General features: G+C 34.8%; 1 protein-coding gene across 6 annotated transcripts in view; it reads left to right on the top strand.

Annotated features, from left to right (window-relative positions):
* Positions 1 to 23,403, top strand: part of DMD (dystrophin) — a 2,039,779-nt gene that overhangs the window by 881,102 nt on the left and 1,135,274 nt on the right. For all 6 annotated transcript variants that reach the window (XM_055339022.1, XM_055339018.1, XM_055339021.1 and 3 more), the window contains one exon: positions 7,155 to 7,349. In XM_055339022.1, the coding sequence (XP_055194997.1) occupies positions 7,155 to 7,349 (195 nt within the window). The remainder of the gene's footprint in view (positions 1 to 7,154; positions 7,350 to 23,403) is intronic.

Below are 23,403 nucleotides of genomic sequence, written 5' to 3'. Positions count from 1 at the left end.
CCGTCAAGTGCGCCCCTCAGTGCCCCTCACCCAGTCACCCCAACCCCGCACCCACCTCCCCTTCCACTACACCTTGTTCGTTTCCCAGAGTTAGGTTTAAACTAAATGTATGTGTGTGTATGTGTGTGTGTGTGTGTATTCATATATATTCATTTTCACGTGTGAATATATGAAAAAGTCTGTTCCAGGTATTGTCAAGCTGATATATCAGAATAGCTTCCTATCAGAAAATATATACTAGTTAGAGAAGTTAAAAATTTTATATATACGGTTTGGGAAGAGTTAGCAAGGATTAAAAAGATTTCTTGACGTCAAGACTTTTCAGATACTTCAATTTACTAATAGGCGTTGTGGAGCTTCATGAAGGGGCTAACATTAACATCTCCTAAAAGTATCGTATAACAGTATCCCAAATAATGACTTATTTTTGTTCACATATAGTAGTTTTAATAACAGAGAGACAACTGAGAAGCCAAGACATGCACGTGCAACAGCATGAAGTAGTGTGCACTGAATTGGAGAAATGTGACATGGTTAAATCAGAAATACTTTTAAATCTATACCAATAAAGATTATATTATGAAATGAAGAGAACATTCCTGTTTGAATTCTGAGAATTCCAAAGAGGAAATTATATTAGAACTGTAGACCCCAGCAATTCTAGTCAAACATCTATTTTTAAAAATTACCTTTTTGAGTTGGTAGTTTCTTTATTCATTTATTCAGCAAATATTTATGATCACCTTCTATATGCTAGGCACTATGCTTGAGTCTTTGGTATGTTTATTTTACATTGTAAGACACCTAGGATATATAACTTTATGACACTAAAATGTTACTTTTCTTGTGATTTCTTACAATGGTCAGCCATCTATGTTAGTACTTTCCTTAGTGGAAACCAAAGCCCTTTTCTTTCACTTCTCTCACAGGCCATACTTAGTGACTAGAATTTACCAAGTTACTAATGTATGTTAATTTATTGAAAATCCTTATTAAAATGCAAATGTTATCCTGTGGAGGATAACACTTTAAACCACTATAAGCCATTAACACATTATCAAGATTTAGTTTATCAGTTTAATTAGATGGTAATTTAGCTTGGCCCCAAGGAGCTAGGTAAATTTGATGGTATGGAAGAGAAGAATCACCATGAGACAGATGAACGAGCAAGTCCAGCAGCCAGATCCATTATACAGGACACTACATATACCTGGCCTTCTGGAAGTAGGATGTACTTAGAGATTGGAAAATAGAGCTTCATCTGCATACCTCCTTCACTGACAACCTGCCCTGCACCAAAAAATTTTATTTCAGAAAATAAATAATATGGCTATACAGGATGATTTTCTGCACTATTACAGTGATTACTTTATTATTTTATGGGTCTTATTATTTTTGAACAAAAGAGAGTTAAGTTATAAGCTTTAATACAGTTTGTTGATTACTTAATGATCATTTGAGGATTGAATTTCTCCTTTTTTTCTTACACAGCTTCACATTGACAATTTTCTAGATGATGCATAAAGGAGGTAGAAATACCTTAAGAGCAAACTGTCATTGCTATTTTCTCTATGTAATACTATAACCAATCCATTTGGACTCATTTGGCTGATTATTTAAAATCTTTCTACCCAGTGACAGAAGTAAACATATGGAAGGCTGAATACTGTCAGAATACTAGTATTGTCTTGGCATTTATGGGTATCCAAAACTATAAAGAGGAAAGACTAAACCCATAAATATCTCATCTGTGTCGTATTCTTGTTTTTTGTATCTCTTATTATTTGATTCTTTCTTTCAATCTGTGGGTTAATGCAGTATTTTTTTGACAAATTAGATTTTTTGATTTGCCATTTTAGGCCTGTGATTTATATAAATGATCAAGGAGAAATAAATAAAAATAGCTCAGGTGTGTTTCTTACTTCAATGACCCCTAGGAGGAAACATAATTGTCTTTTTCCAAATACTTTTGAGAGTAGGAAAGGCAGCTACCTAAATTCTTTCACATTTCCTTGTCATTTATGACCCAACAGAACCCATAAAAGGCCTGTGATCATATTTGGGATTTACATGCTATTGTGTTATTATTTTAAAATAATCTGTACTATTTAAGAATGCCCTTTTGAGGAAAGATAATCAGATATACATTAACAGATTTTCATATCATGGTTCACTTTAATCATTAATAAATAATCTTATTTTATTTTAAAGATTTAGCCCATCTTTGTCTTTATTAACTATAATGTTACTCCATTAAAAAATGGCTACATTATTGTATTATGGGGTTTTTTGGTCCAGATGTCAGTTTTTTTTAGTTAGACTTTGAATATGTTGACATATTTTATATACCATGTTTATATTAAATATATACATGTTTTATGGAATGTATCATAACATGGGATTTTGTGCATTTTTCTTTTTGAGTTTCTTTGACATCATAACTCATAAATGGACCAGTAACCACAACCTATTTGAAACATATATTGATGAGAGAGAAATACTTTAAATCATGAAAGAAAATATTTTGTTCTAAAAACTTAGATATAATGGACCATTGGTTTCAAAACAGGATTGCTTCTATCTTGTGCACTATGTGGCCCTTCAAGAAGCAAATTTTAAATAATAAAAATAATGTGATAACTAAAGTTTGAGAGAAACCAAAGTTTATTAAAAACTTTATGAATGAATTCTATGCCTATGTACATAGCTCAAAATCTCAGAACCATTTTCACTTCAACTTTAGGTGCTACAAATCATAGCTTTATCCTTTCATAATCCTTTTAAGCATCAATTGAGCTTTCCATTTGTTAATAAAAATAAGTACTTTAGGGCTTTCTTCCACATCTCTTGATTTTCATTTCTAGAAAATGAGGATAGTATATTCTTTTGAGTATATATTGTTAGAAGTGAATATGAACAGAGAGAAATAAAATGAATTAGTATGGCTATAGCACTTCCTTGCTAATGATGCGTGCATTTCTATAATGATATAAGGTGGTAAAGAACATTAACAAAAACAAGTTGATTTTCAAAAGGTTAGACAGGATTTGTACACAGAATTCAGAAGGAGATAATTATTCAAGACAGAGTTAATGAAATTCAGATGAAAAGGCAAAATCTGAATATGAGTGCATGGATTGTGCATTAAGAGGCAAAAATGAACATGATACTTCCAATTATATTGATTTTTAATAACTGGATTTTTTATTAAATGAAATGGAAAGTCATTCATTGGATATAGTTTATTATAGAACTGCATGACTTTGTCAAAAGGAATGATATATTTTCAGGAGTAGATAGTAAACTAGATCTTCAAATTTCTGACTCTGTTGATTAAATTTTTAGTTGTTTCTTGTATATGAAACTTATGATACATTTTCTGTATTAAATTTTATTGCATCAACTACAACTTTATTCAAAATATGTAAAACTGAATTTTCTAATAAGTGAGTTGATTGTTTCCCAATGGTGTCAAAGAATTATTCTGCAATTTTTGTATTTCTCATAAAAGTTCACCAGAGCATCCTTTAGCTTTCCCTATTCAGGTGATATGCACCACTTAACTTCTCTTATCTATGATGACTGGATACTATGTATTGATATGATAGGAGGAACTAAGTCCTCCAACATATCCATCATCATTAAATATTTCCAATGTGTGGTTACTAACCTTTTTCAATTTAATATACAAAATACAACTGAGTCAATGTTCACAGTAACTGGAAGGCATTTTAGAAATTATAGGCATTCTAATTTATTTATTTATTTTTACAAAAGAGAAAAAGAGAAAGCAGATTACTTGTTTATCAGTAGTTTAGGATACAAAGATTGCAATGTTTTTCTCGCTCAGATCTTTTCTAGGTGATAGAATATGTCTTTATATTTTTTATTGTTCTCATTGACCATAATAGTTTTAATATTTCTCAATATTCTGGAGATTGTCTTTATGCTATGTGTGAGCATGGAGCGAATAGGTTGTGGTATAGTTAGTCCACTTATTTTCATAAACTGATACCAATTGTTCTAAGGCTTGTATATGATAATCTTGAAAATAATTTCAATATACGTATTACTAGAGCTTGACCTATGTGCAATACAATGGCTAGTGCTTCTTTGAAAGGTATTAGAATCAGGTTAGTGATGGCTTCCTCATTGAAGGAAAAAAAAAAGCAAAAAGCATTTCTAGAACCAGATACAAAAATAAAATTATTTGAAAATTTCTGAATTTAAATAGATGCCACCTAACATTCCCCTAAAAGAGATTTCCATTGAAATATGGGTGAAAGGGGTTTTCTCTTGATATGATAAATATTTATTATGTGGGAAAGAAGACATGGATCAATATTTAATAAAATAATCTATGACAGACATTTAGTCAAGTAGTGAAAAGCTTTACAAATGAGAAGCTTGTATGCTGCTTACTTTCTTAGAGCCCTGGATGAGGACTGTAACCAGTGCAAATCTTTTTTTTTTTAAGACTTATTTATTTATTTCAGAGAGAGAAAGAGTGAAGTGGTACAGGGAGAGAATCTTTCAAGCAGACTCCATACTGAACGCAGAGTCCAAATTGGGGCTCAGTCCCATAACACATGAGATCATGACCTGAGTGGAAATCAAAAGTTGGATGCTTAACTAAGCCACCCAGGTGCCCTATAGCTAGTGCAAATCTTATTTGTTGAGACACAGAACTCCAGTCTTCAGAGCTGTGTGGTTAGCATTGTTATTTAAATAAATTTCAATTAAAAATTATTTGAGTATAGTTGACACACAATGTTACATTAGCGTCAGGCATACATTTTAATGGAAAATTCCTGCATGTACAACAAAATATAATTAGCCACAAACACAAAGAATTAGAAACTTGGGTTTTAAACTGTGTTTCAGGAAGTTAAGTCTAAGGCAGTAGTCAAATGTGAGTTTATTTTTAGTGTCTTATTCCTCTATTGTATTTAACTATTAAGTCCCTTACTATCTATAATCCATATTTATTATATTTGGAAGTCATCAGTATGAATTTAAGATAGCTGTGAGCATCTCAAGTGTAGATAATGAAGATAAGGGAAACTACCTGTCAAAAAATAAACAGAAAGAGGATATAAAGAACTCAGTATTTAAGAGAAAATGATGAGGACAGACATTAAAACCTTTTGGAACTCACACTGATTTTTTAAATGAAACTCAGATTTTTAAAAATATTTGGAAGGTATGTATCATTCTAAAACAATCCCCTTGGTTAGACAAAAATACACACACACATACACACATGTGTATGTATATGTACACATATAAGACAGAGATAAACCACTACTCAACTTTGTCACTAATAACAAAAACCACTATTCTACCCAACTTTGTCACTAATAACAAAAACTACTATTCTATAAAAATTTACAGGTATAAAATGTATATTAATAAAAAGTAAAATTGCTCCATTATAGAAAAATAGTATAGGACCATTCTTGTTTCAGATAATATAAAACGATCTTTCCCTCAGGAGGTGAAGAAACTGATGCAAATAAGAAAAAACACTTATTAACTTGGAAAATTTCAAGAACAGTCATCCATATAATAGAATATATGGAAGTCACAGTGAATTTGCTTGACTTGTGTTAACTCTACTAGTTAGTACTAAGTTAATGTGTCAATGGAAATTGCATATTCAAATGCCTGCTGATATATTTTTGTTTTAGTGGAAAGGTTGGTTTGAAATGAAAATATTGAGAATTTGAATTAAAAATATGTGATTAAATCTGTAGATTGTCCTCTTTAAACTCTAGCTCAAAATCCTAATATTATCTTAAATGTAAAATTAGAAGTGCATATAGAGTATCATCCTATTCATCATGAAGGAATGTGTATCATATATTTAGTCAAGATATATACACAATATCAAACTTTGTAAAAACTATAATTATTCCGTTTAAGCTAATTTGTGCAATTCTGTGAATTTACAGTGTCATAAGTAAATGAGACATCTAAATTGCAATTATTTTTATATTATGTTAGAAATGAGTAGAAGAATCCTGGACTTGATAAATTAATAAGAAAGCGTGTGTAGACTAGCTTATAATTTTACTCATCTTAACATGGATTCAGTCTGAGATCCTAAATTCCATTTAATTTTATTGCTGCAAAAATGAGGATGGTCTTGTCATAAAACCTGTGCAGTAATAAATGATTGTGTTAGCATGCTTATCATCAGAGCTCCTCTAGAGACTCTGCCACTGAAACCCTCAGCTGACCCCATCAACAGGCAGATGGCAGTTGATCAATTCAAAACAAAGTTACTGGAAAACTAATTTCAATTACAAGAGTTTTGTTGCTTATAGTAGAGACAGAAGAGAGCAGAGGTCATCTATCTTTTTGAATTTGCGTGCCAAATAGTATTTATTTCATGCTCTTACAAGTAGTAAGGAAAGAGGTGCTATTGGCCAAATACAGAAGGACTATAAGCTACAAATGCCTATCAATTGCAGTACTTGAATGGCAGGTAGGAACGTGCAGATGTAGGAGGCTAGTACCTCCTTAGACCTGTGGGCTTTCTGGAGTTCTTATTAAAATGTGAATTCCACTCTCAGTCTTTCTCATCTAGTACTTTAATTAGAAGCTTAACTTAACAGGAAACTAGCATTAAAGAAGGGATCTGATGTCTGGAATTGGGAGGGTAAGGGTGCTGAATGTAAAGGTATATACTGGCCCAAACCACTTTGTCCCTCTTGTACCTCAATCTAGATTTGAGAAGAAAAGCATAGGAGAGGTTCCTTTGATAGGAAAACCTCAGATGTAGACACCCTCCCCACCCGCCTACCCCATGCCTAATTTTCCAGGAAACTTAGAATTACATCTTAAAAACCAGCTGTAAAAATTATCCTTTTCTTGGTGTAAAACTATCCATCTCATAACCTATGGCTCTTGTTCTTTCATTCTTACACTCATGGTACTGATGTGTCTATATCTCTTATTTTTAAATGTTTCTAACACCTTTTGCAAGAAGAGGGTGTTTAAGTAATAACCTTTTTACTAGACTTATCATCATGCATTTTTATTCACTTTCAGCCCTCTATCAGCTATAAACTGGAATGTATATAAACTCAGTAGAGATATTTTCATTATTAGGAAGCTAAAAGAATTGTTCTTTTGTATGTCTATACCAGCACACTGTCCATGAAGAGTCAGTGGTGGCGATGACTGAAGACATGCCTTTGGAAATTTCTTATGTGCCTTCTACTTACCTGACTGAGATCACTCATGTCTCACAAGCCCTATCAGAAGTGGAAGAGCTTCTTAATGCTCCCGACCTTTGTGCTCAAGATTTTGAAGATCTCTTTAAACAAGAGGAATCCTTGAAGGTAAAAGCAAAGCATTTTTATGAGATTTTTACAAGCTGTTCTTCTTGATCATTTGCAGTGCCACAACGATTGACTTAGAGGTACACACCAAGGCATTTTAACGTACATGTGGAATTCCTAAACCACTTCACAGGATAGTTAGTTCTAGAAAGCTGAGTTAGAAAAAGAAACATAAACCAGAAGAGGTATTTTATAATATTTAATGTTGAGAGACTTCCTAAAAGGAAGGAACACAGAAGTAATAGTTTCACATAGATTCAGGGTAGAAAGGACTTACCCAAAAGCATGCTTTGATAAGGTAACAGTATATTCACAACTAATACATTCCTTTCCTTTCTTTTCCCATAAAAGAGGAAATTTATGAGATTTTAAATACTATTTATTGCATATAGGTTTAGCTTTATATTTTTTACTTAAAATATGCATATTCAACTTCAAATTAGTGCCGGCATCAATACTGTGACACCTGGAATCTAATTAAATAGAAAGCAATGAAGTGTTTCTTTAAAATTTCCAGGCAAAGGCTACCAACTAAATCTAGTATCTTTTCAAACCGCCAACTGCATGTTTCTGAATCCCAGACGAAGACAAAGCATGATGAGGAAATAGACTTTGAATTGTAGAGGCAAGTGTCTGAAGATAGATGAATTTAGCACCAAGAAAATGTACATAATAATGTGTGCCTCAAAATAATTTTTGTGATCATACATTTTACACTCAAAATGAAATAGGATAGCCAGAGCTCAGTATTTTTCAATGCAAATAGTGTAAGATTATAGGCAGAAGATAAGTTTGCTCTCAGCAGCACCTATTAGCCAAAGTATTTTATACTCTAAATGATTTCTTGGGAGCTCATTCCATATCACACGTTTGTCTGCATAAGTATACAGAAAGATAAAGCTGTTTGTTTTGGAAATCAGAGCTACAATATCTTGAGTGGCTTGAATTTACTGTCTTACGTTATATCAAGTAAGATATAAAATTACATGCTAAAATAAAATAAGAAAGGCATGGATCTCTGAAACTACTCCATCCATTTCAGTGTGGTGCTCTTTATTATTCTTTTTGAAATAAAAGTCAGATCACTAATGGATACAGTGAAGAAAAGAAACCCAATCAATTGATAAAAGAGATATGCCAGCATTCTTGTCGTTATTCACATTAACTAATTTCACATGACAGCACAGTTTATAAGTTCATCATTGTCATTCAACATGTAAATCACTGCTAATGAGCTAATATTCATTTCATTCCATGTTCCCAGACATATGGGTCAGGAGAGCAGTGACCCTAAACTTATTAAGTTGCCAATTGAATATCTTTGTCTTCATACCTCTTAACCTGGCACACTCAGAATGATGGGCCCCTGGCTACATTCAGCTAGTCATTTGTTCTTCCAGATATGTTTAAGAGTATTATAGCTAATGCCAATTGTGATCATATTGATTACTGTGGTTTGTAAAAGTATTATTGCAGGTTTAATTTTAACTGGATTATGGAATCCTTGTTAGATGCTGTTTGGGGCATAACTCCAGCTCATGACCAATAAATCTCTAGCAGTAGGCAAACGAGCTTCCTACCTTTGTGAGCCTTTGAAGGGGGATAGTTTTGATCTCAGTCTTTTCAATGAATATGTATTTCCTCTTAAAGGCATTCATCATTGTCATTATCCAGTAGTAAAAATAGAAAAGTAGTGCATAAATTGTACAGCTTCTGGTTGGGAAGGTTTGAAATTAAATTGTGTTTGATTTTATTCCTGACAGATTTGCATGAATCAAATTACAGAACTATAGTAGGTATTGCTGTGGTTTAACATACATATTTCTTTAAAGTATAATACAACACAAGTAATGTGTAATAAGTTAAAATAATTACTTTCTGAACATAATATAACTAATATAGCACACATAATTTCCATAGATTTATTGAATTGGAAAGCTACCTAATCATTTTGACAAGAAAGAAGCAGAAAAACAGCTATTTACATATGGAAATCTGCATTTAATAGCTGATACATTAGCTAAGGAAAACTAGAAATGAATGAGGAACATACACATAAGTAGTATTTATTCTTATATTATAGTCAATATTAGTGTTGTGAATCAATCGATTGTGTTTGTTTATATGCAAAAAGTTATAATATTAATTGTACAAATTGTACATTGTACAATAGTTTTGAAAGAATTTAAATTTTGAAAGTTTCAATCAATGTTATTACTTTATTTTTTGTATATTTTTTTATTGGAGTTCAATTTGCCAACATATAGTATAACACCCAGTGCTCATTCCATCAGGTGTCCCCTTCAGTACCCGTCACCCAGTCACCCCAACTCTCCACCCACCTCCCTTTCTACTACCCCTTGTTCGTTTCCCAGAGTTAGGAGTTTCTCATGTTCTGTCACCCTCTCTGATATTTCCCACTCATTTTCCCTCCTTTCCCCTTTATTCCCTTTCACTATTTTTTTATATTCCCCATGTAAATAAAACCATATAATGTTTTTCCTTCTCCGATTGACTTACTTCACTGAGCATAATACCCTCCAATTCTATCCACATTGAAGCAAATGGTGGGGATTGGTTGTTTTTAATGGTTGAGTAATATTCCATTGTATATATAGACCACATCTTCTTCTTTATCCATTCATCTTTCGATGGACACCAAGGCTCCTTCCACAGTGTGGCTATTATGGACATTGCTGCTATAAACATTGGGGTACAAGTGTCTTGGTCTTTCACTGCATCTGTATGTTTGGTGTAAACCCTCAGCAGTGCAATTGCTGGGTTGTAGGGCGGGTATATTTTTAACTCTTTGAGGAACCTCCACACAGTTTTCCAGAGTGGCTGCATCAGTTCGCATTCCCACCAAGACTGCAAGAGGGTTCCCCTTTCTCCACATCCTCTCCAACATTTGTTGTTTCCTGTCTTGTTAATTTTCCCCATACTCACTGGTGTGAGGTGGTATCTCATTGTGGTTTTGATTTGTATTTCCCTGATGGCCAGTGATGCGGAGCATTTTCTCATGTGCTTGTTGGCCATGTCTATGTCTTCCTCTGTGAGATTTCTCTTCATGTCTTTTGCCCATTTCATGATTGGATTGTTTGTTTCTTTGCTGTTGAGTATAATAAGGTCTTTATAGATCTTGGATACTAGCCCTTTATCTGATAGGTCATTTGCAAATATCTTCTCCCATTCTGTAGGTTGTCTTTTAGTTTTTTTGATGGCTTCTTTTGCTGGGCAGAAGTTTTTTATCTTGATGAAATCCCAATGATTCATTTTTGCTTTTGTTTCCCTTGCCTTCATAGATGTATCTTGCAAGAAGTTGCTGTGGCCAAGTTCAAAAAGGGTGTTGCCTGTGTTCTCCTCTAGGATTTTGATGGATTCTTGTCTCACATTTAGATCTTTCATCCATTTTGAGTTTTTCTTTGTGTATGGAGTGAGAGAATGGTCTAGTTTCATTCTTCTGCATGTGGATGTTCAGTTTTCCCAGTACCATTTATTAGAGAGACTGTCCTATTTCCAGTGGATAGTCTTTCCTGCTTTGTCGATTATTAGTTGACCATAGAGTTGAGGTCCAATTTCTGAGTTCTCTATTCTGTTCCATTGATCTATGTGTCTGTTTTTGTGCCACTACCACACTGTCTTGATGATCACAGCTTTGTAGTACAACTTGAAATCCAGCATTGTGATGCCCCCGGCGCTGGTTTTCTTTTTCAATATTCCCCTGGCTACTCGGAGTCTTTTCTGATTCCACACAAATCTTAAGATTATTTGTTCCAACTCTGTGATAAAAGCCCATGGTATTTTGATAGGGATTACATTGAATGTGTAAATTTTCCTGAGTAACATTGACATTTTCACAATATTAATTCTTCCAATCCATGAGCATGGAATATTTTTCTATCTCTTTGCGTCTTCCTCCATTTCCTTCAGAAGTGTTCTGTAGTTTCTAGGGTATACATCCTTTACCTCTTTGGTTAGGTTTATTCCTAGGTACCTTATAGTTTTGGGTGCAATTATAAATGGGATTGGGTCCTTAATTTCTCTTTCTTCAGTCTCATTGTTAGTGTATAGAAATGCCACTGATTTCTGAGCATTGATTTTCTATCCCGCCACACTGCCAAATTGCTGTAGGAGTTCTAGCAATCTTGGGGTGGAGTCTTTTGGATTTTCTATGTACAGTATCATGTCATCTGCGAAGAGGGAGAGTTTGACTTCTTCTTTGCCGATTTGAATGCCTTTTATTTCTTTTCATTGTCTGCTTGCTGAGGCTAGGACTTCTGGTACTATGTTGAATAGCAGTGATAAGAGTGGATATCCCTGCCGTGTTCCTGATCTTAGGGGAAAGGCTCCCAGTGTTTCCCCATTGAGAATATTTGATTTGGGTTTTTCATAGATGGCTTTTAAGATGTCGAGGAATGTTCCCTCTATCCCTACACTCTGAAGAGTGTTTTTTTTATAAATTTATTTTTTATTGGTGTTCAGTTTGCCAAGATATAGAATAACACCCAGTGCTCATCCCATCAAGTGCCCCCGTCAGTGCCTGTCACCCAGTCACCCCCACCCCCCGCCCACCTTCCTTTCTATTACCCCCAGTTTGTTTCCCAGAGTTAGGAGTCTCTCATGTTCTGTCTCCCTTTCTGATATTTCCCACTCATTTTCTATCCTCTCCCCTTTATTCCCTTTCACTATTTTTATATTCCCCAAATGAATGAGACCATATAATGTTTGTCCTTCTCTGATTGACATACTTCGCTCAGCATAATACCCTCCAGTTCCATCCATTTCAAAGCAAATGGCGGGTATTTGTCGTTTCTAATGGCTGAGTAATATTCCATTGTATGCATAGACCACATCTTTATCCATTCATCTGTCGATGGACACCGAGGCTCCTTCCACAGTTTGGCTATTGTGGACATTGCTGCTATAAACATCGGGGTGCAGGTGTCCCAGCGTTTCACTGCATCTATATATTTGGGGTAAATTCCCAACAGTGCAATTGAAGAGTTTTGATCAGGAATGAATGCTGTATTTTGTCAAATGCTTTCTCTGCATCTATTGAGAGGATCATATGGTTCTTGTTTTTTCTCTTGTTGATGTGATCTATCACGTTGATTGTTTTACGAGTGTTGAACCAACCTTGCATCCCAGGGATAAATCCCACTTGGTCATGATGAATAATCTTCTTAATGTATTGTTGGATCCTACTGGCTAGTATCTTGTTGAGAACTTCTGCATCTGTGTTCATCAGGGATATTGGTCTATAATTCTCCTTTTTGGTGGCGTCTTTGTCTGGTTTTGGAATTAAGGTGATCCTGGCCTCATTGAACAAGTTTGGAAGTATTCCATCCCTTTCTATCTTTTGGAATAGCTTTAGTAGAATAGATATTGTTTCTTCTTTAAATGTGTGATAGAATTCCCCTGGGAAGCCATGTGGCCCTGGACATTTGTGTCTTGAGAGGTTTTTGATGACTGCTTCAATTTCCTCCCTGGTTATTGGGCTGTTCAGGTTTTCTATTTCATCCTGTTCCAGTTTTGGTAATTTGTGGTTTTCCAGAAATGCATACTTTTTTTTTTCTAGATTGCCTAATTTATTGGCATTTAGCTGCTCATGATATGTTTTTAAAATCGTTTGTATTTCCTTGGTATTGGTTGTGATCTCCCCTTTTTCATTGATGATTTTATTAATTTGAGTCTTTTCTCTTTTCTTTTAAATATGGCTGGCTAATGGTTTATCTATCTTATGAATTCTTTCAAAGAACGAACTCCTGGTTTTGTTGATATGTTCTACAGTTCTTCTGGTCTCTATTTCATTGAGTTCTGCTCGAATCTCTGTTAAATCTCTTTTTCTGCTTGGTGTAGGTTTTATTTGCTGTTTTTTCTCCAATTCCTTTGGGGTGACAGGTTAGCTTGTATATTTGAGTTTTTCCAGTTTTTTTGAGGGATGCTTGTATTGTGATGTATTTCCCTCTTAGGACTGCTTTTGCTGTATCCCAAAGATTTTGAACGGTTGTATCTTCATTCTCATTAGTTTCCATGAATCTTTTTAATTCTTCTTCTCTAATTTCCTGGTTGACCCATTCATCTTTTAGCAGGATGCTCTTTAGCCTCCACGTGTTTCTTCCAAATTTCTTTTTGTGTTTGAGTTTTAGTTTCAAAGCATTGTGGTCTGCTCAGTACAGTGGCTGTATGAGCGGGCTGAGTCAAGAATATCAACCACACCTAACTAAATTTCACCCTTGATGATTCTAATGAGGTCAGAGACCTTGTTAGAAGCGAAAAACCCTTCTCTCTGTAGTGTTCCAGATGTTCTCTCTTTAAATCTCAGGTCATATTCATAGGTTTTCAGGATGGTTTGAAAGTTATCTAAGTAAGTTGGTGGGGCCAGGTGAGTTGAGGACCCCTACTCCTCCTACATCTTGCCTCACCTCCTGCTATTACTTTATTTTTGAGAAAAAATTTCAATTGTCTTAAAATTCTCTAGAATATAATTACTAGATTATATCATCAACTCTTGCTTTAAATTGTCTCATTATAAAGTATGAGCATAAGAGAGTAGACTGGTGATTGCAAGGGACTAGGGGCAGAGGAAATGGGAAGCTGCTGTTCAGTGGATATAAAATGGAAAAAATCAGTTTTGGAGATATGCTGGGCAACTGCCATAGGTAGCAGTAATGTAGCATACACTTAAAAATGTGTTCAGAGGATGGATATCATATTAATTGCTCTTACAACAATAAAAATAATAAAGTATGGATATAGAACTTTTCAAGTTTCCAAGTTTTGCCCCTGACAGGTTTAAATATTTGATCTCTTCTCACAAAAGAAGAAATAACTTATTTTAGAAGGCCCAGTGAAAAGGATTTGTCCTAGTGCTACCATATACCTGACTGGGCTGGAAAATTTGGTTGTAATGGTGTCTGCATTATTCTTCGGGCCTCACCCTCAGGGTCCCCTGAACTGTGACTTGCAGCTGCTAATTGCAATTGCCTGGGACTCTGCATAGGGCTCTCTGATCATCCAAATTTGTAAGTGTCAGGGAGTTATGGTTCTGCCTCCCCACATCTCCCAACAAACCTCAACCAATGGCAGGTTGCTTTCTGGGAATAAAGGACACTGCTCCTACACATCTTTAGCTGCAGTGACTCTGAAACACATTCTGTGCTTTGTCCAAAGTCCCCCTGTGTGACTGAGTCCCCACTGTGCATGGTAGGAACTTTCCAGATATTACAGGGGTTAACTGGCTTCCTCTCCTAACCTCTCCACTGCCTTACCAGTGCTTACTAGGATCATTACCAAGTAAATCACGTGCATACACATTCTAATCTTAGACTCTCCTTCTAAGATATCCAACCTATGATAATTTTGAAAGAAACAATGACATATACACTGTTCAGTCAGCACTTGCTAACAGAAGTCTTGGAAAATACTTCATTCAAGTTGAGGGGGAATTCCCCAGTGACTGTGCTACTTCTCCACTAAGGATTTCCTTAGGTGCTCAGTTAGATCTTGGCCTTTAGAAAGGTGAACTTTTAGAACAAAAATAAGAGCATGGCTTAGAATAAAGATGACAACTAGATTTTATCTTTTGCTGTAATGAGAAATCAATTTTCTTTCAGTGGTCAGGTACTCTTAATAACTTACCTATATTAACTAATTTAATCCTCACAACTCTGTAAAATATTTTAAATTATTTTGCGCATTTTAAGATGAAGAAACTAAAAAAATATAAAGTCACTTGACAAGGTGACACAGCTAATATTGATGGAGCAAGGATTTCAACCCAAGCAAAGTAGCTCTGGGATCTGAGCTGTAAGCCACCATACTATACCACCTCTCATGAGGTTTTTTCCCTAGGGCACTATGTTAAGCATAGAAAAGGTGAACTTGGGCAAAACACTGTAGAATACTGAGGTCTGTCATGCCTAATTTATAGGGAAAATGTTCTGGGTTCTAATTCTCAATGAATCCATGAAAGTTTAAGAAGATTCTATGAAGGATTCCATAAAAAGGAAGGAAGGATGGAAATTAAGATAGAAGGAAGGTGGAAAGAGGAAAAGAAAGGGAAGGAAAGAAAAGTCAGATATGCATCATTTCAATTCTCTCATCTAAACTGATGATAGTGCAGATGCTCTGGTTGAGGTAGATAACATTTTTTTGTGTTTTTGGTAGGCAAGAGGGTGACAAGAAGTGTGGACAGATGAACAAATCCCACAGATGTTGACAGGACACTTGGGCCCAATGTAGAGTTAGATAGGATCCAGAAATCGAAGCAGCTGTTGTTCAACCTCAGCAGGACTAGAAAGAGCTTGCTATGAGCTCAAAAAGCTAAAGACTGTAAAGCAAAGTCATTCAGTCTTCTTTGACTGGGTCAGCTTTTATGTAGGGTCCTTAAGACCTAAAAGAAATTGTTAAGACAGGCTGCTAATTTAAGGACTGAAATTTTATTCATTCAAACATATTTATTAAGCTTTTGCTATATACCTGGCATCACTCTAAGTGCTTAAAGAACATTGAACAAAATCGATGGACCACACCTTCATATAGTTTTCATTATAGCAGTTGGAGACAGAATATAAGCAAACAAACAATCAGTATATTTAAAAAGAAAAAAAAAGTACAGAGTTGGATAAGTGGTATAAAACTACCGGAGGGGAAGGAGTAGGTGGAATGGCATGGAATTGTAATTTTAAATAGGGTGGAAAGGACAGTTGAACAAATATTTGAAGAGGCTAAGGGAGTCACCATGGCACTCAAGCGCTGCTGTCTGGGCATAGTCAGTAGTCATTATAGAGGCCCACATGTTAGGAATATGCCTAACTTGATCAGTAAAAAGCAAGAAGGCCAGTGTGTCTGGAGCACAATAAGCCAGAGAAGGGTGATAGGACATCAGATCATAACTCTGAGGATCCAGATTGTAAAGGATCTGTTGCACCACTGTAAAGACTACCTTTCACTGAGTGAGATAGGAGCCATTGTAGACTTTTGAGATGAATGACATCATCTGATTTATGTTTTTAAAAGGATTACATTGGTTGAGAGGAGCCTGGGTGTCTCAGTCAGTTGAGCATCTGACTCTTGGTTTCAGCTCAGATCATGACTTCAGGGTTGTGGAATTTAGCCCTGTTAGGGCCCCACGCTCAGCGGGGAGTCTATTTGAGATTCCTTCCCTCTCCCTCTCTCTGCTCTGTCCCTCCCCACCCACCTCTCTCTAAAATAAATAAATATATCTCTTTAAAAAGGATTTCACTGAGTAATAGAGTAGAACTATAGGGGATCAAGAGTAAAAACAGGAAGGGGATTTGGAGAAGAGATGCTAGTGGCCTGGGCTACGGTGGTAAGGAGAGATTTCCAGATTATGGTAATGTTTTTAAAGTGGCGATAGCAGTTTCATTTCTGTAACCACACAGAAACTTGAGCATGGATGTATGAGGACCTATCCTCAACAGACTTGGGGCTCAGGAGAATTTAGGTGTCCTGTGAATTTGGTGGAGGACTCCTTGAGGAATGTAACATTTTTTTCTCATTGATATTTATACTTTATCCCCTTGCCTTGAAACAGGGGCAAAAGGACTAGCAATGAGATTTTATCAGCCTGATCAAGATCTTTCTCCTTTGGAATTTATTTCATCATATTTAAGCACAAATTTAATAATGCTGGTCATTTGAATGAGGACAGGACTAATGCCATGAGCAAACTGCTTTTCTAGCTAGTCTGGTATTAGGGGAATCAAATAATAGAAAGAGATACCTTATGTACAAATCTGAACAAAATATCTGAAAGAAAATAAAATAATGCATGTTTCTGTGTACCTTGCTAATACAGGGGCATGCTACATAAAGGGTTAGATTTTTCACCAATTTAATAATATTCCAACAAGAGGAGTTTGCAGTTATTCTAAATTAAGTGATCATGGAGCATATAAAATGTCAAAGCCAAGTCTGATTATAAATACTTTTTGATGTCTACTTAAATTTAATGTATTACCAGATTGTAAAAGCTGATCTTGTGGACTACGTATAACATTTTAAATAATGTAATCATTTAGTGATTTCTCTGAGGAAAATCACGTTTTTCAGCTAACACATTTTATTCAGTTATAAATATTAGTCCTTTCTTCCACCATTTTTATGATTGGGGATTTATTTGTTCAATTTGCTATTTATATTTGTGAATAACTTTACAAATATTAATCTATAATAATTCTATTCCAGTTCATATTTATTTGTGTTTTGATACAGTTTTCTTTTATATTTTATACATGTGTCTCTTTTATAGGAAATTATTCATTCTTTTCTCTCTGCAAGTATTTCATCTGGTCCAGTAGTTGTCCTACTTTGACTTCCTTGCTGTAGTATACTCCCATCTTTGCTAAAATGTGCTTGAAGAACCCCCTCCTGCTTCATTTCTCTCAGCAAGACGATTTTAATAATCTTCATCCTATAAATTCTAGAAGTCAGAAACTTCTAAAATGTACAGTCCTCAAGGCTGGTGGACATTTCAAGGTTGCAATTAAGTTGTTGGGAATTTTCCTACTATCCATGACCAATTCAAGATGTTCTTTGACCAATTAGGCCTGTCATTTTTGATCTGTGATATATAATTACTGATCTGTTATTTATGCAAGAACCATGCATCATCCTATGGAGAATGTTTTGGCCAAAACCTATAGTTGTATTTACAAAGTGTTTTTCACATGTGAACCATAAACTATGCAGAGAAAATCAAAAGGGCAACTTACCATAGAGCCATGAAAAATAACTTTACAATGTTTCTTTAGAAGCTCAGAAAAATCTAATTAATAAGTACTTTAATACCTTTTGATGGAACACTCTTCCCAACTTGATATGTCATTAATGTAGTGCCTGGTAGCTGGATGGGACATAAAGAGGATAAGAATTAGATTTATATAGGGTGTTGCCTTCATTTGTCAGATAAAGACAAATTCCAGAGAGTGAAAATGAACTGGAGTTTGAGTCTTTGGTACGCCAATTTCTCTTTTTCAATTTTAAGATAGATCTACTCCCCAATGGCTGCTGTCACAACAGCTACTAATGGTTTTCTCTAATCTTTTTTTCTTAGAAATGAAAGTCGTATGCTCTTCTGCTAACCAGGTTACAAAGGGTCTCAAGGCATTTTTGTTAGCTAAAACCTCTCAAAGCTATTATTTTCCTCTTCCCAAAACGTGGAAACAATAGTGCAGGGTTTTATAAATCTGAAAACACATACACATGTGTTTAAGTGTATGTATACCCATTTAACTGCAGTGCTACATTTATTAAGATATTAATTAATAAATATTATTAAGTGATACTGAGTGAGCAACAGCAAAAGATACAGTTTTCACCACTTCCAGTGGTTTGCAAATGAGCCATCTACTCCTTCTGACCTGTTCCCTTTAGTGACCACCAAAGATCATATGCATAACCACTAGGCAGAAAAGATAGTATTTTTTGTTGTTATTCACCACTGTATCTGCAACTCTTAGAACAGTGTCAAGCACTTAATAGATGCTCAATGTGCATCTGTTGAGTAAATGAACAGTAGTCCTGTTAAATACAGATATGGATTCCATGATCAAAGAGGACAGAACAATGTTAACCTATCAGTACCAGGCTTGAAAAGAAAACAAAATTAGCCTCTTTTACACTATATTCTTACACATTGAGTTAAATCATCTAGACATAGGTGAATTCTAACAATCTGTGCATGTATACTAGCATGATGACATTTACTCTATTTAGATTTCTACATACTGAATTTTTAGCCAATTATTTATGAGAACATATGGCAGGAAGTCCACAAGTAATTAAAATATTAGTAATATTTTACATTCACTGAGCTTGCATTATATGGTTATGACAGGCAGTAGGATACAGAGGCTGGTAATGCACTGGATTTGAACATAAAAGACTTAGATTTAGAGACCAAATCTGAGTCTTTCTGGTTGTGTCTTTAAGCAAATCACATAAATCTCAGTGTTTTTAACTTTGAAATTAGATTAATGATGATACCTGTCCCAGCCTTTTCATCAGTATGATCGTGAAGATAAAGTGAAAGCATGTAGGATTACATGGAAAACTTCTTGTAAAAATATTTATACAATAATATAAATTTAATGATTTGTAAAACATATATTACTCCATCAAAATCCAATATCTTAAAAATTATTATAAATTAAATTTTATGTAAATAATCTTAAAAATGATATTTTAAAAAGTAGCACATCTTATACAATTGCATATTTATATGTAGAAAACTTTAGATAAAATGTTGACAACAGCATAAAATATACATAAAGTTATTTCCAGATTTTGCAAGTAGCCTAAAGTTTAAAAAAAAGAGTTTAAAGTCAAGGAGAATGCACAAAGGTAAAAAACATTTGCTTATGATATAAGCTTCTTTTAGAGAATTTTATTTAATACTCTCAATCATTTTCCTTTAGTATATTTCCAGTGCTAAGTATTACTTATTTGGGAGTAAAATTGTCATTCTTCTATTAATTTTAGGTGCTAAAAAATAGTTTTTATATTTCTCTTGAGGATGTGAAAACTCGAGATCATTCCAAGTTTCTATGTACTATGGCTTTTACCAAGAGCAGGATGCTTTTTTTGTAGTTTGTTTTGTTGTTTTGTTTTCCAGTGAAATATGTTGAATTCATTTTTCCCAACTCCTTTTTAGTAATTTAAAATCCATTGTTCAGCTTTCAGAACTCTGACTTAATAGCCATTTAAAAGCATTGAAGCTAGACAAACCATGAGGGAATCCTAACTCTGAGAAACAAACAAATGGTTGCAGAAGGGGAGGTGAATGGAAAGATGAGGTAACTGGGTGATAAGCATTAAGGAGGGCACATGATGAGATGAGCACTGGGTGTTATACTATATGTTGGCAAATTGAATTTAAATAAAATAAAATAAAAAGCATTGAAGCTGTAGCTCTAATGAAAAACTATTTATTAGTGTTTTTTTTTCTTTTCTTGGGGTTCTGAGATTTATTTTTGTTATTTTTGTTTTTTTTTTCCTTTTGCCATTTAGAAAGGCTAGTCTGTATTCATTTTCCTGCTTAAATTGGCAATCATGAGCAGGTTAATACTACAATAGCATTCAATTGAGCCTTATAAATTGACATTATGTAGATCAAAATGTTTAAATAGTGGCAATTGCATACAGTTTAATCTAATTCAGTGACTTTTATCCAGGTCTGCTTATTTCTAAATCCTAGTGCATATTGTTAAAAATTCAAAGAAAAAACAAATACTTTGTTTTATAAATCCCATATAATTATTGGACACCAGTTACTACCAATTTCCAAGTTTAATTTGCCAAACCTTAGACAAAAGATTAAAGAATGTTTTTCCTCATTAGGGATCTCTTTTCAAGAAGGTAAAGAAAAGAAGTAGAATGTTAGCATCCTCCTCCTATATTATGTTTTGTTTTGTTGTTCTTAAATTTACATGTTTAGATTTAGTTCAGAACAATTTTATGAAACAGTGGTTTTGCTTTTCTGTCTCCCATCTAAAGCACTGGGTTGGAAAGCTTATCTCCTAACATTGACAGCATTAATCATTTATAAAATGGGCAAAATGTTACCAAATAGGTTTCCCCTTTTTTCCAAAATAGTGTATTGTTATTTGTATTAATTTGTACAGATTTAATTATATCTTGTTTATCAGCTATCTATGAACTTGATTGATTACTCATACTGGATTTTCAGTGCTTTATCAAAATAATAAAATGCTCATGATGGCATATGTATACAGGATAAAAGAGTATAAAGTGAATAGAGGAAAGAAAAACATCCCATCCACATTTTGTCATCCCATTCCTCAGTGATAATCATTTCTTTTAGGTTTCCCTAGATTGCTGTATTGCCTTAGAATTTTTTTCCCCACAAAACCTACCTGCTCCTCCTCAGCTCAGTTACACGAGACATAAAAGCATGCCCTGGTTCTAAAAATTGGAAACAGAATGCCATATGTCGCATTTTGAAGAGAAATAGCATTTGCTTCTTTACAACTTTCCTTTGCTATGTGCAAGAGCCAATTTTTCTATCAAGACTTTCAATAAAGTGATTTAGACAATGTGCACGACTCAATACAAAATGTACCTATTGCAAAATGACTTGTGAAATCGTTTCCAGTTTAGTTGCTGCTGATGGACTAGAATTGTTGTCTTTGAGGAATACTTGGGGCAGTGAAGTGCAGGTTTCACATTTTTCCTTTTGTTCTTGTTGATGCTCTATAGCATCTGAGAAACTTGGGCAGACATAATTCTGAATGAAGGACTTAGGTCCCTGAGGTCCTGTGAGAAAAGCATGGAGAAACTTAGCCAGGAAATGCAGATGGACTGCTATTCCACTGTTTAACAGCTAAATAACCAGTAAAAGTAAAATAGAATAAACAGGGAAATAACTGAATAGTTTACAACATCTTGGAACCTGAACACCTATCTGCAATAGTTCAAGAACAATGTAACAAATCTTAAGGTTCAGTGATTCCATTCAAATTGGATTTTTATAAGCAAGTTAAGATTCAGAGCTTCAACTTTACTCTTCAGTTCAAATCAACAAATATTTATTAAGGCCCAAATACTGTGTGTAACACTCTAAAAGAGAAATATAAGACTTGATCCCTGCACTCTGGTAATTTGTAATATTAATTGGATACACATATCATAGTTATACAAACAAGCTGGGAAGTAATAGTAGTAGGAAAGACACAGGCAAAAATAGTGTATAACACATAAGTATAACAGAATTCAGGAAGAGGAAAAAGCTATGTAGAGAGCTGAAACTGAGAATTATTTTACAGAGGAGAAAGCCTTTGAGTATCTGTGCTTTGGATGTCACTGGAATTTGGACAGTCTAATAGCTACCACTATTTATTATGTTCCAGGACATTTTTTAAATGTTTTGCTTGTGGTAGCTTATGTGGTCATCACAGCAACCCTATGAAGAAAGCACTCCTAAACACATATTCAGAATTATCCAAACTGGATATAGTGGTTTGGAACAGAGTGGTGGCAGGGTCAAATTTTGGATGCATTCTAAAAGTAGAGCTCATAGGATTTAGTGATCACTTGCATGCAGGTTGGTCAAGAGAGGATTCAAGGATAACATTAAAAATTTTGTCATGAACGACTGGGAAAATAGAGCTGCCATTAACTATGTAACATGGGAAATTGCAGGCCGATCAGGTTAGGGTGCATGGTTTGGTATAAGTTTAGTTGTGATGTGTTAGTTAAGCTTAAGATGTTTATTAGACATCCACGTATCAAAGAGACAATATCAAAGAGACAATTGGATATATATAAGTCAGAGTTCAGGAGAGGATCTAGACTGGAGATATAACTAGAGGAATAAATAGGGGTAATTTATTTAGCTCTTCTGCACACTTGCTCACAAAATATGTCTTTTCATCTGTTCTTTTCCCAGCCCTCTTTCCTTCCAACTCCCCTTCTATGGACAATCTCGACCACTCCCATGACCTAAATATCAGTCTGACACAAATGGATCTTACTGGTGGAGTGGGAAATGGGATAAGCAAGATGCCAACATAGTATTATAGACTTGCTGCAGATAGTGCCCAATAGAGAGGGCAACCGGCAGATGAAGGGACTTGGTCACTTAATGACTGACTTTGTGTAAGGCCCACAGCAAAGTGTTTGTGAACAGAAATAGAATGACTTTGTCTTTCTGAGGCACTCTTACATCCCCAGTGCATAGACTATCCCCAGCACATGGTAGGTTTTCAGCAGTTATTTGTTGCGTTAATGAATAGAATAGAGGTGGACAGAGAAGTAGAGAGAAAGCTGGGGCATAGTGAGTGAGGTAAGAGTAGGGAGGCCAGAGCTCTGTGATGAGGGCTATATGCTCAATGGTACTGCCTGCTGCCGGACAGGGAGAAGATGCAGTGAGGAAGCTACTGCTGAACCAATAAATAGAAAATTATTTCAGGAAGTCAATATTGTAAAAAAAAAAAGTGTGAACTACAGGTATTTATAGGCATTTGCTCACAGGACTTACTTTGAGGACTGAAGATCAAAGAATCACTAG

The sequence above is a fragment of the Nyctereutes procyonoides genome, unplaced genomic scaffold (genome assembly GCF_905146905.1).
Source record: "Nyctereutes procyonoides isolate TBG_1078 unplaced genomic scaffold, NYPRO_anot_genome, whole genome shotgun sequence".
Lineage (NCBI taxonomy): Eukaryota > Metazoa > Chordata > Mammalia > Carnivora > Canidae > Nyctereutes > Nyctereutes procyonoides.
The sequence above is the reverse complement of the archived record's forward strand: the minus strand, read 5'-3'. Positions and strand labels throughout refer to the sequence as shown.